A 23634-nucleotide genomic window follows, 5' to 3' on the forward strand; every position below is an offset into this window, starting at 1 on the left:
TTGCGCCCCCTAACCCGTGGATTTGCCCTAACCCCAGATGTTGCGCCCGGTGCGGCCGGCCCCCCCTGCACCCCCCACGCTACGCCACTGGTGGAGAGTGGGAGGGAGGGAGAGAGATATACTGTGAAGAGAATAATAAGGGTGTTAAGATTAGCCTGGGCAGGCAGGTACACTTCATGCTTGGCTGAAGCAAGGCTGAAAGTAAAGTTGGTGATATCTTCATGTGTTGAGAAAGAAAGAAAGAGAGGGGTGCGTGTGTGTGCATAATGGACCTCAGTACCTCAGAATATATTATTTCTTTTCCCCAGCGACCCTGTTTTTTAAAGCAAGGCTGTGGAACTTTGTGGAACTTTATATGCAGTTTTCTGTTTGTGTTTGTGCGTGCGTTTGAGGAGGGGGTGATGCACACTGGTGCCTAGCAAGCAGACACATGCTTGCAGCTGCCCCTTGCACCCCTTGCCAGCACAGTGCAGAGGGATTAAAAGGCAAGTGGCGCGCAACACTGTAAAAAGCTAGGATATTCAAAAGCGACACCTCTCCAACTTTGCTACTGCTCAAGGAAAAGCAGCCCGGAATGCCGCTGCGGTATGTGCGATGAAAACAAGTTCAAAGCCATGCGGGGCGGGGGGGGGGGCGGTGGAGATTGGAAGCGGGTATTGGCGGTGAAGCGTCTCCTGCTGGGACCAACCCTTTGCCTCCTCTCACTTTGCAGCTGCCATCTCTAAAGCAAAGCAACTGAACTCGGCAATTAATTGTAGGTTGTCTGGTGGCGTTTCCTATCTGCATCTCTTGCGCGCGCGCACAAGCATTCTCCCATCGTGTGCATTCCATTGTTTTGCTCTCCTTCGCTTCTTTCTCTCGTTGAGCTTCCCTTCCTCCGGGTTCATTCTCTCCCTGTGTTACAAGCCCAGTTGTGAACTGTCCTCTTTTCCCTTCCCCTCAACTTCTGTGCCTCCCCGCTCCCTTGATTTCCCTGTCAGCCCTTTCTGCCAGGGGCCTCTCTCTCTCTCTCTCCCACCCACCCGTCCCCCAGAAGCAATAGGGGAAGAAGGATTAAGTCTCTTGTCAGAGGCGAAGTTGTTCCTCCCAAGGCTATGTAGCACTTGTAGGTCACGAGTCATGGCTCCTACAACACACATAGCAACATGCGCGGTCGTTTTGTCAGTTGTTGTGGGAAGGGAATGTGGGGGCTCAGGGATGATGACATACAGCGTGGAAGAGCCGGGGAGGGGAGGAAGGGGGCAGGCAAGCAGTGCCACGCTGGGTGCCAGCTCTTTGTAATGCTAGCGCTTGATCTGCTTCTGTGCCAGGACTGCAATATTTTTACCTGATGTGCAGCAACAGCAAAGAAGATGGGCAGCCAAGGGGGCTATCTGCCCAGTCAGCGACTCTCTGCTTGTGCTTGGGATCGAGGGAGGTGTCGAGGCAACGGTGTGTCCCCTTCTCATGGGCATAATAAGCATCCCGGGCAAATGGCCCTGGAGCAGCTCTCTCAGCCCAAATCCACTGATCAGCTGCTCCTCTGACTCCCACTGGGCAGCAAGGAAGGCAAAGTCCAAGGCTGAGCACCGCACCAGAATCAAGGATCTGATGAAGGTCTCCACCTCTGTGTATGGGAGGCTGCCAGGGATGAATGCCCATCCAGTGTAGTGCCACAGAAACGGTCTCAGTTCAGGGGCACCCAACAGCCTGCATGAGGCACGATCACAAAAGTAGCCAAATGGACTTTTCTAATTGCCATGCTGTGAACTATTTCCAGGCAGCTTTGTGACTCTGGTGGCAAGATCCCTCTCCTGCTGTAGCCCATGGAGAGGATCAAGTTCTAGAATGACGGAGTCAAGGATCCAGGAAGCTGAACTTTGGGTTTCATGCCAGATTTGCAGAGCAGGGTGGGGATACCAAATTCTATCACACAAATGTCATTTCCCCAGGCTTCTCTTTGTTTCTGGCAGTGCAAAATACTGAAGTGTTTCTAATGACACCAGAAGTATGTAAACAACCTAACAGGCCGACGGAATCAGACCCAAGTCTATCTGTTCTGTTTCCAGCAGTGGACAGCCAGACATTTCTGGGAAGCTTACAAGCAACTCCCCAAGGCAATGGCCTGCCCCCTTCTGTCCCTAGATTTTAGTATTGCCTCTGACCATGGAGGTTCCACCATACAATGTCTAACAGCCATAGAGAGATAGTTCCCTCCCTATTAACGTAGGGGTGTCCACATCCTCCTTATCTTTTCCATCACATACCACGTTTGAAACCATGGATGCCTTAACTTGCTATAACTTCAGCAAGACTGAAATTTGGTAATGCCGTCCCAAAGTTCAAGTGTTTCATAGGATGGTTATGTGACACATTTTATAGATCTAAAAAGAAGAAATGGGGGAGAAATTAAATTCTTCCCTGTTCTAACAATTTGACCCTTTAGCTAAATATGGTTGTATGTGTGCATGAACACATCCAAATACTTTATGCCCACTTTAAATCATCCCATCAATGCTCTTCTCTATGACAGCACAGTGACGTGCTTCCAAGTGGCATCATATACATGGCCGATCAGGCACAGCTGTGTTATTATGCCTGTCAACTGCAATGCCAGCATAATGGCTTGCTTCAATAGGGTCTGGGGTTTTGCTAGCAGTGGTTGTTTCTGTGATGGCCAAAGTGCCTTTATGGTTGTAAGTGTGTTGTCTCCCCGATTCACCTCCCTCTGACCAGTGCCATGCTCCTCTCCTATTGCTACGCTGCGCAACAGCTTTGAAACTCACCAACATACCACATCTGGTAATGACGCACATTACTGGCACAATAGCACAAACCCATCTGCTACATGAATAAGCAGCTTTGGGAAATGTGGTTAATAAAGCAGTACTAAGCAAATAAAAGAAAATAAAATTTCATTAAGAAAATAAAATAAAAACAGGATCTGCAATGCAGGGTACAACTGCAGCATCCTTGTGAATTTGACTGTTTGGCCTCTGCTTAAACATCTTCTGCCCACCACCTCCCAAGGCATTCTGTTCCACTGTCCTCCCTGCAAGGAAGTGTCTTCTAACGTTTAGCCAAAATCTGCTTCCCTGCAAATTTACACCTATTTTTTCTAGCCTTCCTCTTGCGAGCAACAAATGATTGTTTGGGAGCAAGGGAGAATAGAACTAAAATAGGGCTCATCCAGACTTCCCTTTGCCCCACCACTTTCCCTCAGAGGGAAACCTGATCTTTAGCAATTGAGTTTTCTCCAGATTGGTGTTTGCTAAAGAGAGGGTTTTCCCTTGGAAAGGAGTAGAGCAAGGGGAAAGCTGCTTGTCCCTGTGCCTAGAAATCATGGGTCAAGGGGGAAACCGCTGAGACCAAGGCTTTCTAAGCATGGGGCAAGCAGAAGGGTGGACGACCCTGTAGTGTTAAACTAGAAGGGCCACAATGCAAACTTCTAGCATATACAGTAGACCACCAAAAGCAACTGGTTTTTCATTTTCTTAGGACAAAACAAACACAGTGAATTACAATTTACTAGTCCAGCTCCGTTTGGCTATATAAGTTTTTGCGGTGGTGGGCCTATATAGTTATTGCAAACAGGCCTTGATTTCAATAATTTAAATTAGCATGTGTAACTTAATGTTAAATTATAGCCAAAGTCAAGTTAGTTCTGCTTTGGATGAACAGCCAAACTTGGGAATTAAAAAGAAAAAAGAAATCTTTCTATGCTTGGCAAAATTATTGCATCTTGAGGCAATTGTTCCGCTGTGCCCTTGATAGCAAATAAAAAGCATTGATTTTGGATATTGTTCCTCTATTTTGAATGCAGGTAAATATGACTGAAAATTGGGATCTTTGCTGAGCAGCCACTGCTGTGCAAATTTCTGTTTGTTCGGCTGACAAGAGGAACTTTAGATTAAAGGGGTCAGCCAACCTGTGCCCAAGAAGCAATTGCTTTGCTCAAACGTCTCTTGTGCTTTTCCTCTTTTTAGCTGCACCTCCTTCTCTGCCCCATGGCTAGAACCAGGCTGATCTTCTGACCATGATGTTTTTCCTGGGTGCTTTGGGATGCAGCTCATCGTGTCCCTCACTTTTATTAACATGATACTTACTGTCTTTTTATTTTAAGATTCTTGTAAGCCAATGTATTTGCAGGGTGGGTTATAAATCTAAGTCATACGTAAATGCATTCATAAGTTCATCAGTCACTAATGAGGCAGGTGACCCTGCAACTCACTCTGGAGTAAGGGAAACAGAACAAGGGATGTTTAAATGGGCACTTGTCCTCTAGCCCAAAGGAAACTATGGATGCTCCCATCAAGCTGCTTCTGGAATCTACAGAGGTCATTGCAGGAACTGTGAACTGGAACAAAATGTGTTGCCAAAACTAGGGAAGTCATAATCAGAAGAGGAAGAGACAGATTTTGGTATCTATAGAGACAGATGCTAGGGATGAAGTCTGCCTAGAGGCCAGGTGTGCTGGCAGAGGTGGCAGGAGAAAAGAGCACAGAAATAGCACCATCACAGTCAACACAGGTGTCACTGTTTCATCTTGCTTAAGTTAATGCTCTTGTTTTACTATTTCGTCAAGTCAAATGTGTGCACGGCAATATTTCCTGGAGCAAGGTGTTAATAATTCCTGCTAGAGAGAGAACGATTGGAAATAGGTCCTATGCAAGCTTCCTAAATATCCAGCCCCAGTTTTGCATCTTTCCTGACCTTTGATAATCACTCTATCCTCCATAGTACAGCGATTGTACAGGCAGCACCTTATCACTTGACTAACTTTGCTAGATGGGTAACTGGGAGCAACACTGGTCCTAAAGGATCTACACTGGCTCCCATTGCACTTCTGAGCACAATTCAAAGTGTTGGCCCTGACCTTTAGAGCCCTAAATGGCCTTGGCCCTGTATACCTGAAGGAGTGTCTCCACCCCCCATCATTCAGCCCGGACACTGAGGTCCTAGTCCATGGGTCTTCTGGTGGTTCCCTCACTGTGAGAAGTAAAGCTACAGGGAACCAGGCAGAGGGCCTTCTCAGCAGTGGCACCCACCCTGTGGAATACCCTCCCATCAGATGACAAGGAGATTAGTAGCTATACAACTTTTACACCTGAAGGCAGCCCTGGAGAGGCCACAGAGAGGCCACAGGAATCTCCCTCACAGCTGCTCAGGACAGGCACTGGCTCATCCTCCTCCCCAAGCTTGGCAGCAGCTGCACTAGTAGAGGAAATAAGGATGTTCCCCATGCCCTCCAAGTGCACCAATTTTCCAGGGACATTCACAAAATTATGAAAGCCACCCCAGCTTCTGATATGATCTCAAGCAGTGAACAGCTCTCCAGGGCCTAAAGCAGGCATCTTTTCATCACCTGCCATCTGATCATTTCCTCTGGCAATGCCAAAGACTGAACCTGAGACCTCCTTCATACAAGGCAGGGGAAGGGAGTCTGTTTCACCTTGAGGGACACATTCCCTTCTGGGAGCCACAGGCCAAAGTGGGTGGAGCAATGGGTGTAAATTTTACCTTTGTACAGTAGATTAGTTTCTACAGTCACTCACTCACACACAATTCTCCCTGCAGACAAACAAGAGGCATTTATCAGAGTTCATGAGCACATTCCAGCCAGGCTAAAACACTCAAGGCTGGTACAAAGCCAGGTGGTGAGGGTGTGGCCTAGTAAGAGGAAGTGTAGCTTGAGGAGAGTTTTGAGGGGCAGATGGAGAAGTCCAGAGGGCCCCAACTTGGCCCTTGAGCCTGAGGTTCCCTGCCCCAGAAAAATTGCTCTGCCCCTGAGTCCCTCCCCAGCAGTTCTCAAAGAAACTAATAAGGCTGTTGGAATGGACAGGAAATGTAAAAGCTCTGGAAATTTGGTAACTTATTGCCTCTGTGAGTGTCTGATCAGTGAGGTGCCTGCTCTAGTCTGAAGATTGTCTGCTAGGGAAACAAGTTTGGCAATAAATCCATGTTATATTTGTGGGTGAGTAGGGACTTGAGGGTGAATTGAATGAAATAAAAAAGCTACGAGCAGTGGCGTAGCGTGGGGGGTGCAGGGGGGGCCGGGCGCAACATCTGGGGTTAGGGCAAATCCACAGGTTAGGGGGCGCAAATCCACGGGTTAGGGGGCGCAAATCCACGGGTTAGGGGGCGCAAATTACTTGCCTTGCCCCGGGTGCTGACAACCCACGCTACGCCACTGGCTACGAGAAATTGTTTATTAGGGCAAAGAGACTGATCTAGGAAACTGCCGCAAATTACAGCATGGACAACTTAAATTTATGTTTGGGGCTTGGCCTCCACATGCTTGGACACAGTTTATGAAACTGAGTGGTGGATATATTCCTTGGGAATAAAGCCCACTAAACTTGATAGGATTTACTTATGAGTAGACATGGCTAGGATGTAGTGTGAGTCACACAGCCAATATATGGCATGAAGAAAAGAAGTGGGGCTTGTGCATATGAATCGGCTCTTATTTAGTGCCTAAACCTATATAGTACAGTATAAGTGAGCAAACAATTACATGAGACAATATTCATACTAACTTTAAACATGGCGTTTTGGTTTATTTAACTTTGTGAGCTGCTTTGGGCCCATCTTTGATGGAGAAAAGTGGAATAAGCTGTTAAAATAATTGAAATGCATTAAAATAAAATAATAAGATGTTGAATTCCACCCACAGCAAACTGAAAAGAGGTCAGCCATGCTCATTCCAGCCTGTTCCCTGGGCCATCAGCAAGAATAATTCTGCATAATTATTGGAAATAACTTAGGGTGAAATCCAAAGGCGTCTATCCTGCCCATCACCCATCAGCAGAATGGGCACAAATGGTGGAACTAATTACTATTCCCCTAATCCCTTGTTCCCCCAAAATCTGCTCTGGCAGGTTGGAGATTCCTCCAGATCAGATGGGGGAGGTGGGAGAGGGCTGCAGGGGGAGAAATGGAAAGGGAGGTCCTCTCTGCTTGAACAGCATGGGGTGTCACCCTATAACACAAAGATGTATATATGTATTGGGCCATTGCAATAACTAATGTATGTAGGAAATATAGACCAAGAATAAAGACTTGTAAAAATTATTCTTTGTTTGATAAGAGTACAATCAGGGGCTATTAGAAATAATTAAATGGGAAGGAAGGGAGTTTTTGGTGTTATCAGACAGGGGCACAAAAAGCAAGAGGAGGAAGTGAAGAAAATGTGAACAAAGGGATTTCTATTTATTTTCTTAAAAAGAGGCAGGCAAAGTACTGGCTCTGGGAAAGCATTTTAAAATAACCCGTTGATTACATTAATTGCAAAAAGGACCATATGCTGAGGAAACAGGTTGTGTGAATTGGCCCCAGTGGACATGTAACACTTCTCTGGAGCTGTTCGTGCAATTTCTGGTGTTAAGACTAGAAGCGGCACTTCATTAGGAAGTTTATCAATTAACTGAGATCTCAATTTACACTTAAGGCTCAGTGTAGAAATGTTGGCTCACAAAATGTACATCCTGCCCAAGAAGTCTATATTTTGATGTTATGTCAACGACAAAAAAGTGCCATTTTGGAATGCCAGTGAGCATGGGCAGAGGTTTACCAGCACCGAATAACTGAAACACACTCTTCTAAATTTAGAACTCCTGAACCAGGTGTAGTGGCGGAGCTTCATGCTCTGGCACTGGGAGGCGGGGAGCAGGTGAGAATGGGGCTGACGCGCATCTCGGGGGTGTGGTGCGCTGCCCACAGGGGCGTGGTGCCCAGCGCGGGCAGGGGGCAGCCGCAATGGCACCTCGCCGGAATTGCACTGCTGTAGGCGGTGCACTCCCCCCGCACGCCTCTGCCTCCGCCAGTGGCCAGGTGTGGAGAACCTCTGGCCCTCCAGATGTTGCTGAACTACAACTCCCATCATCCCTTGCCATTGACCAGGCTTGTGGGGCTGACAGGGGTAACAGCTGGAGGGCCAAAGGTTCCCCACAGGTCTCATTTTAGAAATTAACCACTGAACATTAACAAATGGGTTGTTTTGTTAAGATTCCTCCTTCAGATATGGAGGAAAGAAACCTTTTAAAACAGGCTAGTGACAGGGAGCAGACATTGTGCTCTCACCTGGAAATGTGCTGGATTCTGGTGCTGAGAGGCAGAAGTGGGGGGTGGCTCATAACAATGTTCTCATAAGGACAGAGAAGCTGTGATGCAGCCAGGATTAAGCCAGATGGTCTCATACTGCATGCCAAGAGCCCCAGCAGCAGAAGGTGGCATGGATAATAACCTGTTCCCAAAAAGATGGCAGGGCTATGAAGTCGACTGTAATATATTTGAACAGTGGGTGACAGCACATTTGTGGTTTGGGCTGGGTGAGGAATAGCAGCTTTTGAGTACTGATTATGAAGACCATGAAGAATAGAGATGGGGAACTGGATCCATCTCCTTATTTTGGTCCATGGCCTCATCTGATGCAACCCACTGCTCCCTCCAGGTTCTCTGATGTCCTGGGCCTCTCAGGCTTCCCACAGGCAGACAAGGAAGAGCTATGAGGTAAAACAAGCATAGGCCAAACTGGAGCCGAATCTACAGAGTTTGTGGAAGGAGGAGGAGAAGTGTTGGAAAACATATTCTGGCCAGAGTTGCCTGCCTATTGTAGTTGTGAATTATGGGCAGTGGCGGTTCTGGGGTGTGTGTGTGTGTGTGTATATGTGTGTGTGTGTGTGTGTGTGTGTAGGAGATGACAGCTTCCCCATGGAAGCAGTTTAGAATAACCCCTGACAGTTATATTGGCTTGAATTTGTTATGCGGACAAAATACTATCACTGCAGAGATTCTGATAGTGGATTTCGCGCTGATATATCAGTGCAAATGCCTTGGACTGGAGGAAGGATGAAAGGGTAGAAGTCTACTTGTGTTTTTGTCGGTTTTTTGTGTGTGCACTGAAAAAAATCATGATTCTGAATGTATTTACTTGGAGTTGGAAGCAAGTGTGTCTGATTTGAGTGGAACTTACTAGCACTGAAATAGCTTCGTTGGCAGAGCACGAGACTCTTAATCTCAAGGTTGCGGGTTCAAGCCCCACGTTGGGCAAAAAGATCCCTGCATTGCAGGGGGTTGGATTGAGATAACCCTTGTGGTCCCTTCCAAAACTCTACAATTCTATGAAACACGTTGAATGTTAATACTCTATGTGACTGACTAGCATTTTGATCCTTAACACATTTCTGTGGAGGCACTACCCATAGCAGGTACGTGCATGCTTAAAATGAATGTACAGTGGTACCTCGGGTTAAGAACTTAATTCATTCTGGAGGTCTGTTCTTAACCTGAAACCGTTCTTAACCTGAGGTACCACTTTAGCTAATGGGGCCCCCTGCTGCCACTGCCATGTGATTTCTGTTCTCATCCTGAAGCAAAGTTCTTAACCCAAGGTAATATTTCTGGGTTAGCGGAGTCTGTAACCTGAAGTGTCTGTAAACTGAAGTGTCTGTAACCCGAGGTACCACTGTACTCTTATCACCCACAGTGGGAATGAAGATAACAGTGCTACGCTTGAGAAAGGAACCTGCGAGGGAGCACAAAGTGCCCTTCCCCCAGCTCACTAATGAGAGCTAATTTTCATCTTGTCTCCTTTGATCTGTCCTAATGTCTTGCTTGCATGTAAGCTGAACATACAGTTGCCCCAGGGAACAGGCCTGATTGGCTGGTGGAGTGATGTCTATTAGAGAAGAGCTGGCTCTCCTAAGAAGAGGTTCCCAGCCTGTTGGGAGGGCCACAGGTTGGGAAACAAGGTTCCACATAAGGGGACACCGTATATATTTAAAGCCCCATAGAGCTGAGGTAGGAGAAAGCAACCCATCAGGCTTGGTGCTGTAAAGATGCAGAAAATAATTGTCTTTCCCCACAGAAAATAATTCAGCCTTTAAAAGGTATAATTGGGTAAATACATAGGGAAGCAGGTCAGTTTGGTGATCTGATCAGGAGTGCAGGAAATGGTTGTGCTAAAGCAGGACTAGGGACCTGTGAGACTCGAGATGTTGTGGGGCACGCAGCTCCCATTTTAGCCCCTGTTTGTGCAGCCGATGGTCTGGGGAGCTGTAGTCCAGCAACATCTGCAGGGTCATTTCCTCACGCCTGCCCTAAAGAATCCACACAAAGTCTACAAGCAGATCACACTTGCATTAGTCAAAACTGCATATGAATGTGTGTTTATTAGGAGACATTTGCCCTGAAATGTTGATGGATTTTGATGAGGTAACAAACCCGCAAATGGCTGCAAAGTGCAGAGAACTGAATTTAAGATTGGGGAAATGAGACACGGGGAGAACCAAAACTGACAGCTCCTTCCATCCCCAGCTGCCGCCAAACTTACTCCTTCCGACTGTGGTGCTGGCTCAAGCCAGAGGGGAGGAAGCGGTTGCCCTTCTACAAACAGAACCAAAGGTGCACTAAACACCAGGAACAAATCCAGAACTGCACACACCCCTCCAAAGGCCAGCAAGGTTATTTTGGCAACCTGAGGGAGAAAGTCTCACAAGTGCATTTCCTGGTAGTAAAGATGGAATAATTAAATAACTGACAATTTGTTGCCTTTTCACGTCAGCCAAAACGTTCTGCCAGAAGTGGCTGCCTCACTCTGGCTAATGATAGGGCTGGCCCTGCTAATCACTCATGGCATCCTTCAGCTGTACAGACAGTGGGCACTTCCACACAGCTGTTTATGGAGGACTCAGGGCTGCTCACACATGCATGTTTTGTGTGGCATCCGCATGAGATCATCCTTGCCATATCCCCCCCTGCCCCATTTCATCCAAATTTATTATTTGTGCACGAAATTCAGCAAGTTTAGAAAAATCCACAGAAACAGCAAGTCTGTGTTCAATAGGGAAATAATGTGTGGTGTCATTTTGATGAGGACTTTGTTGTGTGGATGCTATGAAAAACTTGCAGACAGGAGCAACCCCGACAATAAACTGCAGTGTGGAAGCATCTGGTGTCATAGAATAATAGAACTGTAGAGTTGGAAGGCACCCAGTGGGTAATCTAGTCCAATTCCCTGCAATGCAGAAATAACTGTCAATCCTGATTTTTTCTGCATGTTTTCTTTACACCTCTTTCCATCTCACCCTTACTTTATGGTCACTTGCAGACAGCCTGTTTATTGAGCATTCATCCTGATTTGCTTGTGGGAAGGTTATATGACTTCAGTTATCACGTACTGTCTGGTGCTTTCCTGACCAAGAAATCTGTGGGGGGTTTTAAACCCTAAAACAGGTTTCTTTGTGCAAGAGTGCCAAATCCAGCGTTCACTGTGCAACCTTGGCTGGATCTAGACATGTCAAAGAAGCAATTCAGTTAAATGCATTGTAAACTCATACAAGGAAATCCAGTAGGGAAAGTTGGGACTCCACAGCACCATCTGGTGTCGCAGTGTTATATCGCATATAAAACACTTTTTCTTTACCAATCTAGCTGAATCCCTGAATTTGCTGCTTGGTGATTGAATACCACCTGCAAAGTAACCACAGCCTGGAAGCAGCAGCTCTCTCCCTCTCCCTCTATCATTCTGTCGTGGGAACCCCAAACATTGCTTCTCTTTCTCACTGGCTCACATCCCAAAAGTAGTTTGTTCGGTGTGACCAGACGAACGTGTCGCGAGTAGTCTTGGCAGTTAAAACTGGGACGGAGTGTAAATGTTGGTGGGGCAAACAAGAATTTTGTGACACTTGTTTTAGTAGACACTGATTAGCTAAGTATTATTAGCTCAGGGCTAGAAAAGCAGTGATGTATAAGGATTTTGAAATGTAAAATTATTCAGCCTTGTGGTAGGGCTGGTGCCTTAACAAATTAAGATGGTTCTGAAAAGATGTTGACTGGCACCTCGGAATTTGGTGCTGTGGTTTTTTTCCACCCTCTCTAGTCCTCCACACCACACTCCTACATTCAACATACTATCAAAGTCAACAATCGAAATGCCATTGTGTGAGAAACCCCAATATGGGTTGTGTACTAGGTTGTTGCAGCCCTGATTGTGCCCTTCATGGTACCCTTCCCTACCAACAGCCCCTCCACTCCTCTGGCAAGGATTCCTCAGCAGCCTATGACCAGCTTCACCTCTAAACATGAAGTCAGAAGATTCCTGCTCAGGAGAATGCCACCCCCTGCTGTTACTTATCGACTGGTCTTTTCCCTTGCAAAGCCACACTGTGGACCCTATTTATCCTCGCCCAGTTTCTGTCATTCTTTCCAGCGATACATCTGAGCTGCTTGGACACGATTTGGGCTCTAAATCTACATGGTCTGGACTAGCTGGGGTTGCAGCTCATCACTCTGCCCAGAAATCCAGCATGGAGGCCAAACTGCCCTCCAGAGCTGATCTAACCCATTGAGCAAAACGAAGCAGATATGCTCTTCAGAATGCCAGTGTGTGTGTGATCATTATTGATTATGCAACTGGTACATAGAATTGCTCTTTTTTCCTTCCAGTTCTCCTTTTGCATCCCGACACTTTGCTTGTCCCGTGTCTAGAAAGCGGGGGTCCAAGAGGTGTTCTGCTTGCTTCCCTGCTTTTCCCGGGACACCGAATTTACCAGTGAATTAGAGCAAATGTCAGTCTGCGGAAACACAGCTGATGTTTGCTCCAATTCAGCGAATTTTCCTGGGGGGAAGCAATGGGACAAGCAGATGTGTTGGAGTGCTTTTTTGTGTGTGTAAACAGCAAGCCACCTTAACTGCATTGGCAGAAAGGCAGTATATGGAGGAAAAAATAAATACTTTGAATACTCCTCCACTTTTTGCCAGCAGCCCTTGTGTGTGGCGTAGTAAAACAATATATCTAAAGGAGGGCAGTGCCCGGTATCAGTTACGCTTATTTACCACATGCTGTAGGGGAGGAAAGAGTATGATTGGGAAGCTTTCAAAATGTGCCCTCTCAGTCTCTCACCTGCATATTTCTATGTCCCCTTCATTCCATGTAACACATATAGATCAGCTCTCAGCTGAGGTGCAGGAGGTGAGTGAACCCCTCCCTGAAACCAAGAAGTTCTCTTTTCAACAGATGGCACAGCAAAGGCAGGTGCCCTGTCTGCATGCCCTCCACTTGCCCTCTAAAATCCACTTCCCGTCTCCTTCCTCTTCCCTCCTTGCATGTGAAAGGAGAAGCCCCCTCTACTCCTGTCGGGTCAGAACAGGCACAAATCACTGAGACTAGAGCAGAGGGCTTTTTTCCATCCAGAACTCACCAGAACTCAGCTCCTGCACCTCCTAGTATGGCAAGGGAAGGAGGGAAGCGAGGGAAGCAGAGTTTATATTACAGACACAAACACACACACGCTGTGAAGAGTAAGCTTTAGTTGGCCCTTTTGCTTGCATGTACAGTGGAACCTCGGGTTAAGAACTTAATTCGTTCTGGAGGTCCATTCTTAACCTGAAACCGTTCTTAACCTGAGGTACCACTTTAGCTAATGGGGCCTCCCACTGCCACCGCGCCGCCAGAGCACGATTTCTGTTCTCATCCTGAAGCAAAGTTCTTAACCCAAGGTACTATTTCTGGGTTAGCGGAGTCTGTAACCTGAAGCGTCTATAACCTGAAGCGTCTGTAACCCAAGGTAAAAAGGTAAAGGTAAAGGGAGCCCTGACCATTAGGTCCAGTCATGACCGACTCTGGGGTTGCGGCGCTCATCTCGCTTTATTGGCCGAGGGAGCCGGCGTACAGCTTCCGGGTCATGTGGCCAGCATGACTAAGTCGCTTCTGCCGAACCAGAGCAGCGCATGGAAACGCCATTTACCTTCCCGCCAGAGCGGTACCTATTTATCTACTTGCACTTTGACGTGCTTTCAAACTGCTAGGTTGGCAGGAGCAGGAACCGAGCAATGGGAGCTCACCCCGTCGAGGGGATTCGAACCGCCAACCTTCTGATCGGCACTGTACAATTGAAAAATAGGCATATGGACACACACACAAAGAGAGAGAGAGAGAGAGAGGAGTTTCTCTTTCTTTCTTTCTTTCTCTCTCTCTCTCTCTCTCTCTCCCTTTCCTTGACATTAAAATTTACTGAGCATTGGCAACACTGGTGCGAAAACGCCAGCTTGCTCTGAAACGCAGCAGCAGGGTTACAGGCTATGGGGGGTGGGCTCCCTTTGGCTCTTCAGGTTCCCTTAAGTATAATCCTTCTTGACTAACATCATGGGTCCCTTCTTTCGCCTTTGCTCCTGGGCTTCAGGCCCGTGACTGCGACTGCCAGGCTGCATTTTCTCTGCGGGGCCCTGTACAAGCATTGAGCTGTACACGTCCTGGCTTGCTTTCCCAGGCTTGTAAGCCAGCACCGGAATGCTCACACCAGCTTCCCCTTGAAGAGATGCTTGAAAGCGTTTGGCCCTTCGCCGGTACTCACTGGCTCATTTATGGTTTTTTCCAGAGCTCCTAACGAGGAGCTTAATCTGTCCACGATGACGAGCCTTTGCTGATGTTGGCTGGAGTGCCTACTTGCGGGTAATAAGCTGGCATCAACTGAGTTTTAGGAAAGCTTCTGTTTCATTTTAGGAGGTCAGTTGGTATCAATATTTCTATCAACGTCTAGGGTTGGCATACGTCTGGAATTCCCCAGACATACCTGGAATACTGCAAAATGTCCAGGAAAATCCGTAGGTATGGCAACCCATGTCGGCATTTTTTGTGATTTTGCCAAAAAGAGCTCAACAACTTTTGTGTCTGGATTTCCACTTTTTGAAATGTGGCAACCCTAATCACGTCCTCCTAATGCACGTGTGCCACTAAGGGTGGCTTACAACAATTTAAAATCACAGTGCAATAAGTGGACTGAAATGCAAATAATGCAATGAAAGAAATAACAAATAAAAAACATAGCATTAAATATCCTTTGAAAAGCAACCAGAAGAGTGAACAGAAGTTTATTTTTGTAAAACTACCTTAGCAAGCAAAAATCTTTATCAACTGGCAAAAGACAACTGGGGGGAGGCGGTTGCTCGAGCTGCTTTTAGCAGGAAAATACCGTATTTTTTGCACCATAACACTCACTTTTTTCCTCCTAGAAAGTAAGGGGAAATGTCTGTGTGTGTTATGGAGGGAATGCCTACAGGTGGCATGCCTGCGGATTTTCCTCCTCTAAAAACTATGTGCGTGTTATGGTCGGGTGAGTGTTATAGAGCGAAAAATACGGTATTCTATATAAAAACAAGAGTGTCAATGTGCAAATCTGTAGTTCTTGGTTGTAACTGTAGGGTCTGAAAGCTCTTGTTGTACCAGTAGGACTCCTAGACATTATCTTGATGGCTCTGTCAATGTGATGAAAAACTTTTCATATATATATATATATATATATATATATATCGCTCACACCTTACTTTGAGAGCACGCTTTGCGGGACCGCACACCGCACCACATGGGACTCACTAGCTGGTTGGACTGGCCCGCCTCCCTGTGCTAGTCATTGGGGGTTCCCACCAAACCCCAGTTAACCTATCAGCACTGTTGGGAGGCAGGGCCAGTTGCATAAATAGGATGAAGAACTTTTCTCTCATATATATATATATGTGTGTGTGTGTGTGTGTGTGTGTGTATCTCCTGCTTAATGCCAGAATAGGCTTCGAAACTATTTACAAGTATAAAAACCAATTACACAAGCATTAATCTATAATTAAAATGCACAGTGACACAATCTCAGTAAAACATGAAAATATAAACACTTCTGGAAGTGGAGAGCCTTCCGGGAAGAGGGCATACTTACCCTTCCCTTTCTCCAGCTCAGGATGTGCTAATTTGGTCTGTGCAAAGAAAGTCACTGGGAGAGAACTCAGACACAAGTCAGGCTAAGGTCAGAGAGCAAAAATCAAGCCCTGGAAGCACCTTGGGGTGGGGAATCAGTATCTGCCGAGGTGTTCATGCTGTGAATTTCCACCTATATTCAACCTGTATTATGTGTGTAAAGTGGGGTGGGAAATAGCTCCTTCCCATTTGCCCCCATGTGCCCTGCATCCTCCCTCCATCACATCACTCCTCCTGCAGTTAGTTTGGGGGAATGCCTAATTGCAGTGTGATGATGCTTTGTGGCTGGGGTGTCACAGCTTGGAAAGGGGGGGGGGGTTAACTCTCCCTGTCCCATGCACTGCAAACACCATCCCGCAAATGTAGGATAACCAGCATGCTTAAGTCTTATTAATGCATGAAGGAGTTAATACCATAGATTAAGCTGTCCTGCCAGGCTTAGCTATGTCACTTCCCTTACCTTAGTAGGAAATAGGTAATCAAGTCTATTGTCCGTCCCCCCCAATCTACCTTTGAATTCATTGTGTGAATAAGGTTTGAGCTGGTTGCTCCAGCTCAACTGCATGGCTCTCACCAGCCACTCTTGTGGTCCTGTACCAATAATTTAGGAATTTTTACCACTTTGTAACTAAACAAAGTTTCACTAGCTGTGCAAATTTTCTGCTGATATATGAAAAAGCACATAAACCAAACCTTTGAAGAGTTTGTAAGTAAACCGTTTTTTAACTTACCAAATGTGTGGTTTTTTCCTGTGCTGGGGTGGAAGAGCGAAATTTTGGAACTCACTTGGAAGGGCATATTTTAAAAGTCTAACAGCCTATATTTCCACACTTTACTGCATATTTTGTGACTTTAAATCTCTGCTAGGGTTATCTCACCAAAGAGTTTTTGCCCCAAACTTGGATCCTGGCATACAGGATTTCATATATATAGCCAGCTGCTATCTCCAGGAACTCCATCCCCCCTCTAGCATTTATGTTTGAAATCCCCTCCCGCTGGCAATGAGGTTTCTGTTGTGTATGACATTTGGGGTTAGAATCATGGAATTGTAGAGTTGGAAGGGTTTGTGAGGGTCATCTAGTCCAACTCCCTGCAGTTCAGCAATATTTTTGCCTGATGTGGGGCTCCAACCCACAACCTTGAGATTAAGAGTCTCCTGCTCTACTGACTGAGCTATCGCACAGGGGTTGCAAGATTCCAACCCCAAACTGCATGGATCAATGCACCACAATCCTTTTTAACACTTTGCCATACTGATCCTCCATTATATCAATGAAAAGAATAGCTTTGATTATTCCCATAATAAATAATACAACTGTTGTTGCTGCTGCTATTCTACTACAAAGTACCTTCGTGGTCAGTGTCAGATCTTGTTCCTAAATCAGATGCAGGAAATTAAGGGCTATACGTCTTTACAAAATATATAGGTTTCTGAGGAACGGGCCACTGTAAGCATTCTTTAATTCCAGAATGGAAAACCCATAGTCCTCCTGAGGTCCTCCTCTCAGCATGTGCTTTAGCCCATCAAGGTGAAGTTTGTTTTAAGCAAAGGCTCAGTGGAACTTGGTAGCAAGAGCTCATGGCTTTTTTAGGAAAGCATATCACAAGCATATCACCTAGCATGAGAATGAGAACTATTCTTCAGCCAGAACCAAAGAATACCACAGAAAGGTTATCCATTAACCATCATTTTGTTTGAAATGGCGGATAAACGAGTCCTTGATTGCTCTAGCTTCACATTTCACAGCAATCTGTGTCAAGAAAAATGCATGCAGTTGCGATCTTCACTTAAGAATCTCCTGCCAGGAATCTGCTGCCACCCAGTTTGCTTCTGTGTCAATTTGCACAAAGAAAGAACCATTTGGTATAACGGACTCTGGAGCCGCACTATCGTAAGTGCACATGCCTCGGCCCAGGAGCCCCTGGGAATTGCAGGAAAGGCTCCTAGTGTTTCAAATGCAAATGTGACACAAATTATAGATGTTCCTTACGTGAAGTAATTTGGCACTTCATGCTGAAGTTATAAAAGCCATTGTGAAAAGGTATGAGAATGCAAGAACTGCTGGGTTTGGGCTATTCTCTAGGGCTTTTGCCTTGTTATTATTTTAAAAGTTATCATGCAAGTTGTCATAATTTTTCTGGGGAGGTTTTTGTGGGGTTTTTTGCAGCTGATTATGTTTTCCTGTTAAGAAAGCAGATGCGCTTTTGCATGTATAACAGGCTGCGTTCAGGAACCTCAGACCTGGGGTCCAAACTTCTGGAGAACCAGTTGTAGCCTCTAGGCCTCTCTCGCTAGCCCTCATGACACTTATAACAGACTACACTCCCTGCCCCTGCCATATCCCCTCTCTCCAGGCCATGGCCCTCTCCTCCTGTCTTGTTGTGCACCCTTCCTCAAGTGTGCCTGTCCATCTGGAGTGTGCTCTTGAACCATCCCCCACAAACATCCCTGAAAAAAACAGGACATCCTGGTTTTCCCCGCGAGAGCACAGCAGCCATTTTGGGCTCCATGATCTTACACGGGTCATGTGACTCACACAGGAGCATGACCAGTAAGACATGCGCCCTGGTTTTGGGACTCAACATGTTGGAGTTTATGTTGAACTGCCATAATGCCTCTTGCTTACCTGGATACAAAGAATTATACCTCTTTCTCTGCCCACATTTGGACACACCTACATTTTCCCTCTCAGCCTAGGGTTGCAATACATCCGGGATCTCCTGTACATATCCGGACTACTGCAGCCGGCAGCAGTGTCCACTTGGAAATTGGTGAAAATTCGGACATATGGAAGCCCATGGCAGCAGTGCCGTTTTGGCTGACTTCACATAGAAATACCTCGAAAACGTCATTTTTACTTTTTTTGCAATTTAGCCTGAAAAGCTCAACAGCTTTGTCCCCTCCTACTCTCACCTCGCCTACCATTGCTGCAGGGATCCTGTAAGACTATCCAGGAGGAAATGCGGCCCCCAAGTGAAAAAAAGGCTTGCCACCCTTGGCAGCTAAGGCCTCAGGCCCAGTCACTGATATCCCCAATTAAAGTAGTGAGGCTGGAGGAGAGTTGACGTCAGTCACAGTGTCCCATTCTGAAACAGATGGGCCAGTCACCTGCCTTGGTGCAAGGCAAGTTTTTAATCTACACCCAGAGGATATGTCCACAAAGAGCCTGACAAGCCCTGGATCAGTTCTCATAAGGAAAGATTATACGTTGTGCAATGGAGAACAACAGATAAATTCCCCATAGGTCAGTTATGTGGGAAATGAATACATAAAAAAAGAAATACCCAGGAAGCCCAGAAAAATGGAAATAATAGCAACAGTGCCATGTTGGCAACAGCCCAGATGCCAACACAGTAGCCCACTTATGATATGGCTTAATTGTTTCTCCATTGCTAATAGTTATGTATCTATTGTTGGTTTTGAGTTTCAGTTGTGTTTCAATGGGCTTTTACCTAAAAAGTGGGATAGATGTTGTCAGAGCTGCTCCCCGATCCCAGCTCACAGAGGATCACGCTAGCCAGCGTTCGCTTTATAAAAGTCTTTATTGAGTTACAGTTTCCATTTCCAAGCTGCTGCGTGCAACTCTACGTCTTATGGCTAGACCGGCGAAGCTCCGTCTGAATCTCCGCCCCTCGTACACCAACTTAATATCCTCGCCTTACTCCACCTTTTCCGCCTGACCGTCCTTCTCTGGGTCCCTCTGCCCCCCGTGGTCTCCTCCCTCCGGGACTCCTCTGACGCTGACCCCCCGGACCCTCCTGTCTCCTTGCGTCGGGCTTTAGGACCTGGCTCCCTTTCCGGGCTGCTTACTGCGCCGCCTTCCTGTGCATTTGAACTTGGCGCGCGCGCCCAGCCTTCCACTTTCCGCTTGACCGTTTCTTCGCTCCCCGATGGGGGTGTGGTCACTCCTGACTCATGCCCTCCTCCCTGCTGCGAGCTGCCAGGGCTCGATCCCTGACGTCCTTCCTCTCCACTGCGCTCTGGTGGGGACGCTGGCCCCGATTTCCAACTGCTGCCCTCTGAACCCCCGCTGGTCCCTTCCTCCTGGGGTGTCCCCCTAGCCCCCCCCTTTGCTCTGGCCACTGGCGCTCCTTTCTGTGAATCTTCCGATTCACTGGAAAGACTCGGAGATCTCGGGTCGTCGTCATCACTCATCCTTTCTTCGGACTCCTCCCCCTCGCTCTCTGTTTCCTCCCTTGCCCTCGCCTCTGCTCCTGAACCCCTGACAGATGTTTTTCCAAATATGAAATGAAATGAAATGAAGGGCAGCTGACAAGAAGCATGATCCAGACTACCAAAACACATCCACATTGTACGTTTTGGTGGACAGCCCCCAAAATTCTGATTCGAAAACAAATGATAAGATATTCTCTTTGCCCTCTCCCCCCCCCCCTTTATAGAACGTGAATAAATTCTTCTTGTTGGTTTGGTTTCCTGTTGGTGCTAGACCAAAGCCCCTTATCAGGTTCTGCAAAGCTGCAAGTCCAACTGAGATTTTTTTTAAAATGATGTTGGGGACACCGGAGCTGGTCCCCAACACTGGTGTTCATGACGCAACTCACAGACTATATAACCATGGAAATTGTTCAGCCCCATTCAAGAAAAACTGAGCTCTACCAGCAGATGAAAGAACAAAGCTGTTTCCCCTTGCAGTTTTAAGCGCTGAGAAAAGGAGGCACCCATCAAACAGAAGCCTGTTCCATTCTGAGCAGGGAGGCTTATGCAACAAATGAACAGCAAGGGCACACACCTTGCTGTGAGTGTCTGGAAAGGCAAGCAGGTGCAACGGGTAAGCAAGGGGTGAACCGAAACGACACATGAAAAAAGTGTCAGAATTATACTCACAGTAACAACTGCTTAGGATCTTTACTTATGATGGCGCTGCTTAATTTCCCTCCATACCTTTTCTAGGACGCTCACAGATCTCCTGAAACAGCCAGGAGGACATGGACCATCTGACATCTTGCCAGAGAGCCACATTGGCAGTGTGCAGGTCCAGATTAGCGATGGGTTTTCTCGATCTCCCAGGAATAGCACAGGTAAGATAATCACAAAGTCCTCGGCTGTGTGCATATTAACAGCTTAAAACACAGCTAGACCGTTCTCCTTCTCCCAGCCAAAAATCCAGGAACTGCAATTTGTTAAGGGCACAGTAGAGTGGGGGCAAACTACAGTTCCCATGATTCTTTGGGGGGAGGCATGTGCTTTAAATGTGTGGTATTGTATGCAGCCTGTGTAGGAGAAAACTTTCTTTGTATACAGAATATCCCAGGTTCACAAGTTGCTCATCCAGTGCAGTGTAGTGGTTAAGAGTGGTAGACTCGTAATCTGGTGAACCGGGTTCGTGTCTCCGCTCCTCCGTCACACTTCTCTGAAGTCTCCCAGCCTCACTCACCTCACAGAGTGTTTGTTGTGGGGGTGGAAGGGAAAGGAGATTGTTAGCCGCTTTGAGACTCCTTAGGGTAGTGATAAAGCGGGATATCAAATCCAAACTCCTCCTCCTCCTCCTCCTCCTCCTCCTCCTCCTCCTCCTCCTCTTCTTCTTCTTCTAGAGGGTTTGGTGACAATTCACACAACCAGTTTGGTTGGGGGGGGCATCACCTGGGTGAAACAACCCAAAAGAGGACTTCTACGCACTGGATATGCAAGGAAACACCTAAGGCTTCTTCCCTTTCAACATGGCAGGGATAGATACCTAGAGTCCATAGAAACCTAGAGACAGCCCCCCCCCCACCTCACGTCCTTGCATGACCTATATAATGCCTATCCTCAACCCTCAATATGCCAAGCTGCCCTCAGAAAACCTTTAGTCTAAGCACTCCTTGGTATCAGTAAAGGAAGAAAATATATTCTCCCTCTCTTTTTGTCGAATGTTGCATGCCATTCCATATTTATAACCTACCTTTCCTCCTCAAAGGCAGCCCAAGGCACCTAAGGGGGGTGGGGACACAAATGCAATCCATTCATCCACATCAGTATCAACTGTATAACAAACTTACCAAGCCCATAAATGCCTACATAATGTATGCAAATGTATACAAACAGTAATCCAGTACTGCTGCCCCATTAAATGTTTCCAGCAGAGCATATGTGTAAGAGGCAGAAACTTAAAGCGTTTCTGCTACGCTGCCTCCAGGGGTGGGATGGGGGAGAAGCTGTACTTGTTGGACTTCTACCTGTTCCACTTATTTTTGGAAGCACCTAGGAACCCTGGGCAGGGAGGGATGATAATGATGACGACAATAGTTTTATTTTTTATACTCCGCCCAACTAGCTGGGTTTCCCCAGCCACTCTGGGCGGCTCACAGCATATATCAGAACATACTAAAACATCAAACATGGCTGCCTTCAGATGTATTCTAATAGTCAGATAGTTGCTTATTTCCTTGACATCTGATGGGAAGGTGTTCCACAGGGCAGGCACCACTACCAAGAAGGCCCTCTGCCTGGCTCCCTGTAATCTCGTTTCTCGCAGTGAGGGAACCAGCAGAAGATTCTTGGAGGACCTCAGTGTCCGGGCAGAGCGATGGGGGAGGGGACGCTCCTTCAGGTCTATGGGGCCAAGGCCATTTAGGGCTTTAAAGGTCAGCACCAACACTTTGAATTGTGCTCGGAAACACACTAGGAGCCAATGAAGATCCTTTAGGACCGGTGTTACATGGTCCCAGTGGCCACTCCCAGTCACCAGTCTAGTTTCTGCATTCTGAATTAGTTGTAGTTTCTGGGTCACCTTCAAAGGTAGCGCCACATAGAGTGCATTGCAGTAGTCCAAGCGGGAGATAACTAGAGCATGCACCACTCCGGCAAGACAGTCTGTGGGTCTCAGCCTATGTACCAGATGGAGCTGATAGACAGCTGCCCTGGACACAGAATTGACCTGTGCCTCCAAAATGTCCAAAAGTCCAAAATGACTCCCAGGCTGCGCACCTGGTCCTTCAGGGGCACAGTTGCCCCATTCAGGACCAGAGAGTCCCCCACACCCACCCGCCCCCTGTCCCCCCAAAATAGTACTTCTGTCTTGTCAGGATTCAACCTCAATTTGTTAGCTGCCATCCATCCTCCAACTGCCTCCAGACACTCACACAGGACCTTCACTGACTTCACTGGTTGAGATAGATAATAGTTACTGGCCAGCATAGAAATATTGTTAAATAATAAGAATAAGAATACTAATATTGGAACAGATAGCTTTCTGACTTAAATGCTCATGAGCATTTTGTAAAGGGAGCAATTGGCAGTAATCCTTTCCCTGTATCTTTTCAGCCTCTGCTGCTCTTGAGCGGGGGTGGGGGGGATACCCCTGCGGAGAAATGCAGCTGGTCATCATGGGGGGGGGGGGATGTGTGACCTCTGGCAATGTCAGCCCCCACATTTTGCAAGGTGAACAGTCGCCAGGATGAAAACCATCTGAGTGCACCAGTGACTAGATGAGGGCAGGATTCCCCCACATGCACACTTCCCCCAAACATTTTACACATACAATCTCTTCCTTGCTAATTCTTGCAGTGGGGGGGGGGGGGGCTGGCAGGCAAGGGGCTATCTCTGCTCCGATTTACATCCAGCTGATGGAGGGGGATGGTTTGCTGCTGCTTCTCCTCTTTGTGTTGTGACTCAGTTCTGCCTGGGGCCGAGAGAGCGCTCTGTCTCCTCCTCTCTTGTTTGCCCATGACACTTGTCCCAGTTTAAATACAGATTTCCTCCCTCCTCTCCCTGCCTCCCTCCCTATCACCTTTGAACATTGGTTAACTGAAGTGAGAACTGACGAGCGTCACTCGCTTGAGGCCCTGAAGAATGAAATCTGAGCGAGAACCACATTGGCAGCCACTGCCAGGGGTATCATTCAGATCGTCGTCATAATCGCCATCGCCTAATACTGCCGGGCCCCCAAATCCTTAATTAAGGCTGGGAT

At 47.0% G+C, this 23634-nt stretch overlaps 1 protein-coding gene across 1 annotated transcript in view; it reads left to right on the plus strand.

Annotated features, from left to right (window-relative positions):
- Positions 1-23634, plus strand: part of SHISA8 (shisa family member 8) — a 32241-nt gene that overhangs the window by 2313 nt on the left and 6294 nt on the right. The window contains exon 2 of the mRNA XM_028747164.2: positions 20637-20764. Coding sequence (XP_028602997.2) covers positions 20637-20764 — 128 coding nt within the window. The remainder of the gene's footprint in view (positions 1-20636; positions 20765-23634) is intronic.

The sequence above is a fragment of the Podarcis muralis genome, chromosome 10 (assembly GCF_964188315.1).
Source record: "Podarcis muralis chromosome 10, rPodMur119.hap1.1, whole genome shotgun sequence".
Classification (NCBI taxonomy): domain Eukaryota; kingdom Metazoa; phylum Chordata; class Lepidosauria; order Squamata; family Lacertidae; genus Podarcis; species Podarcis muralis.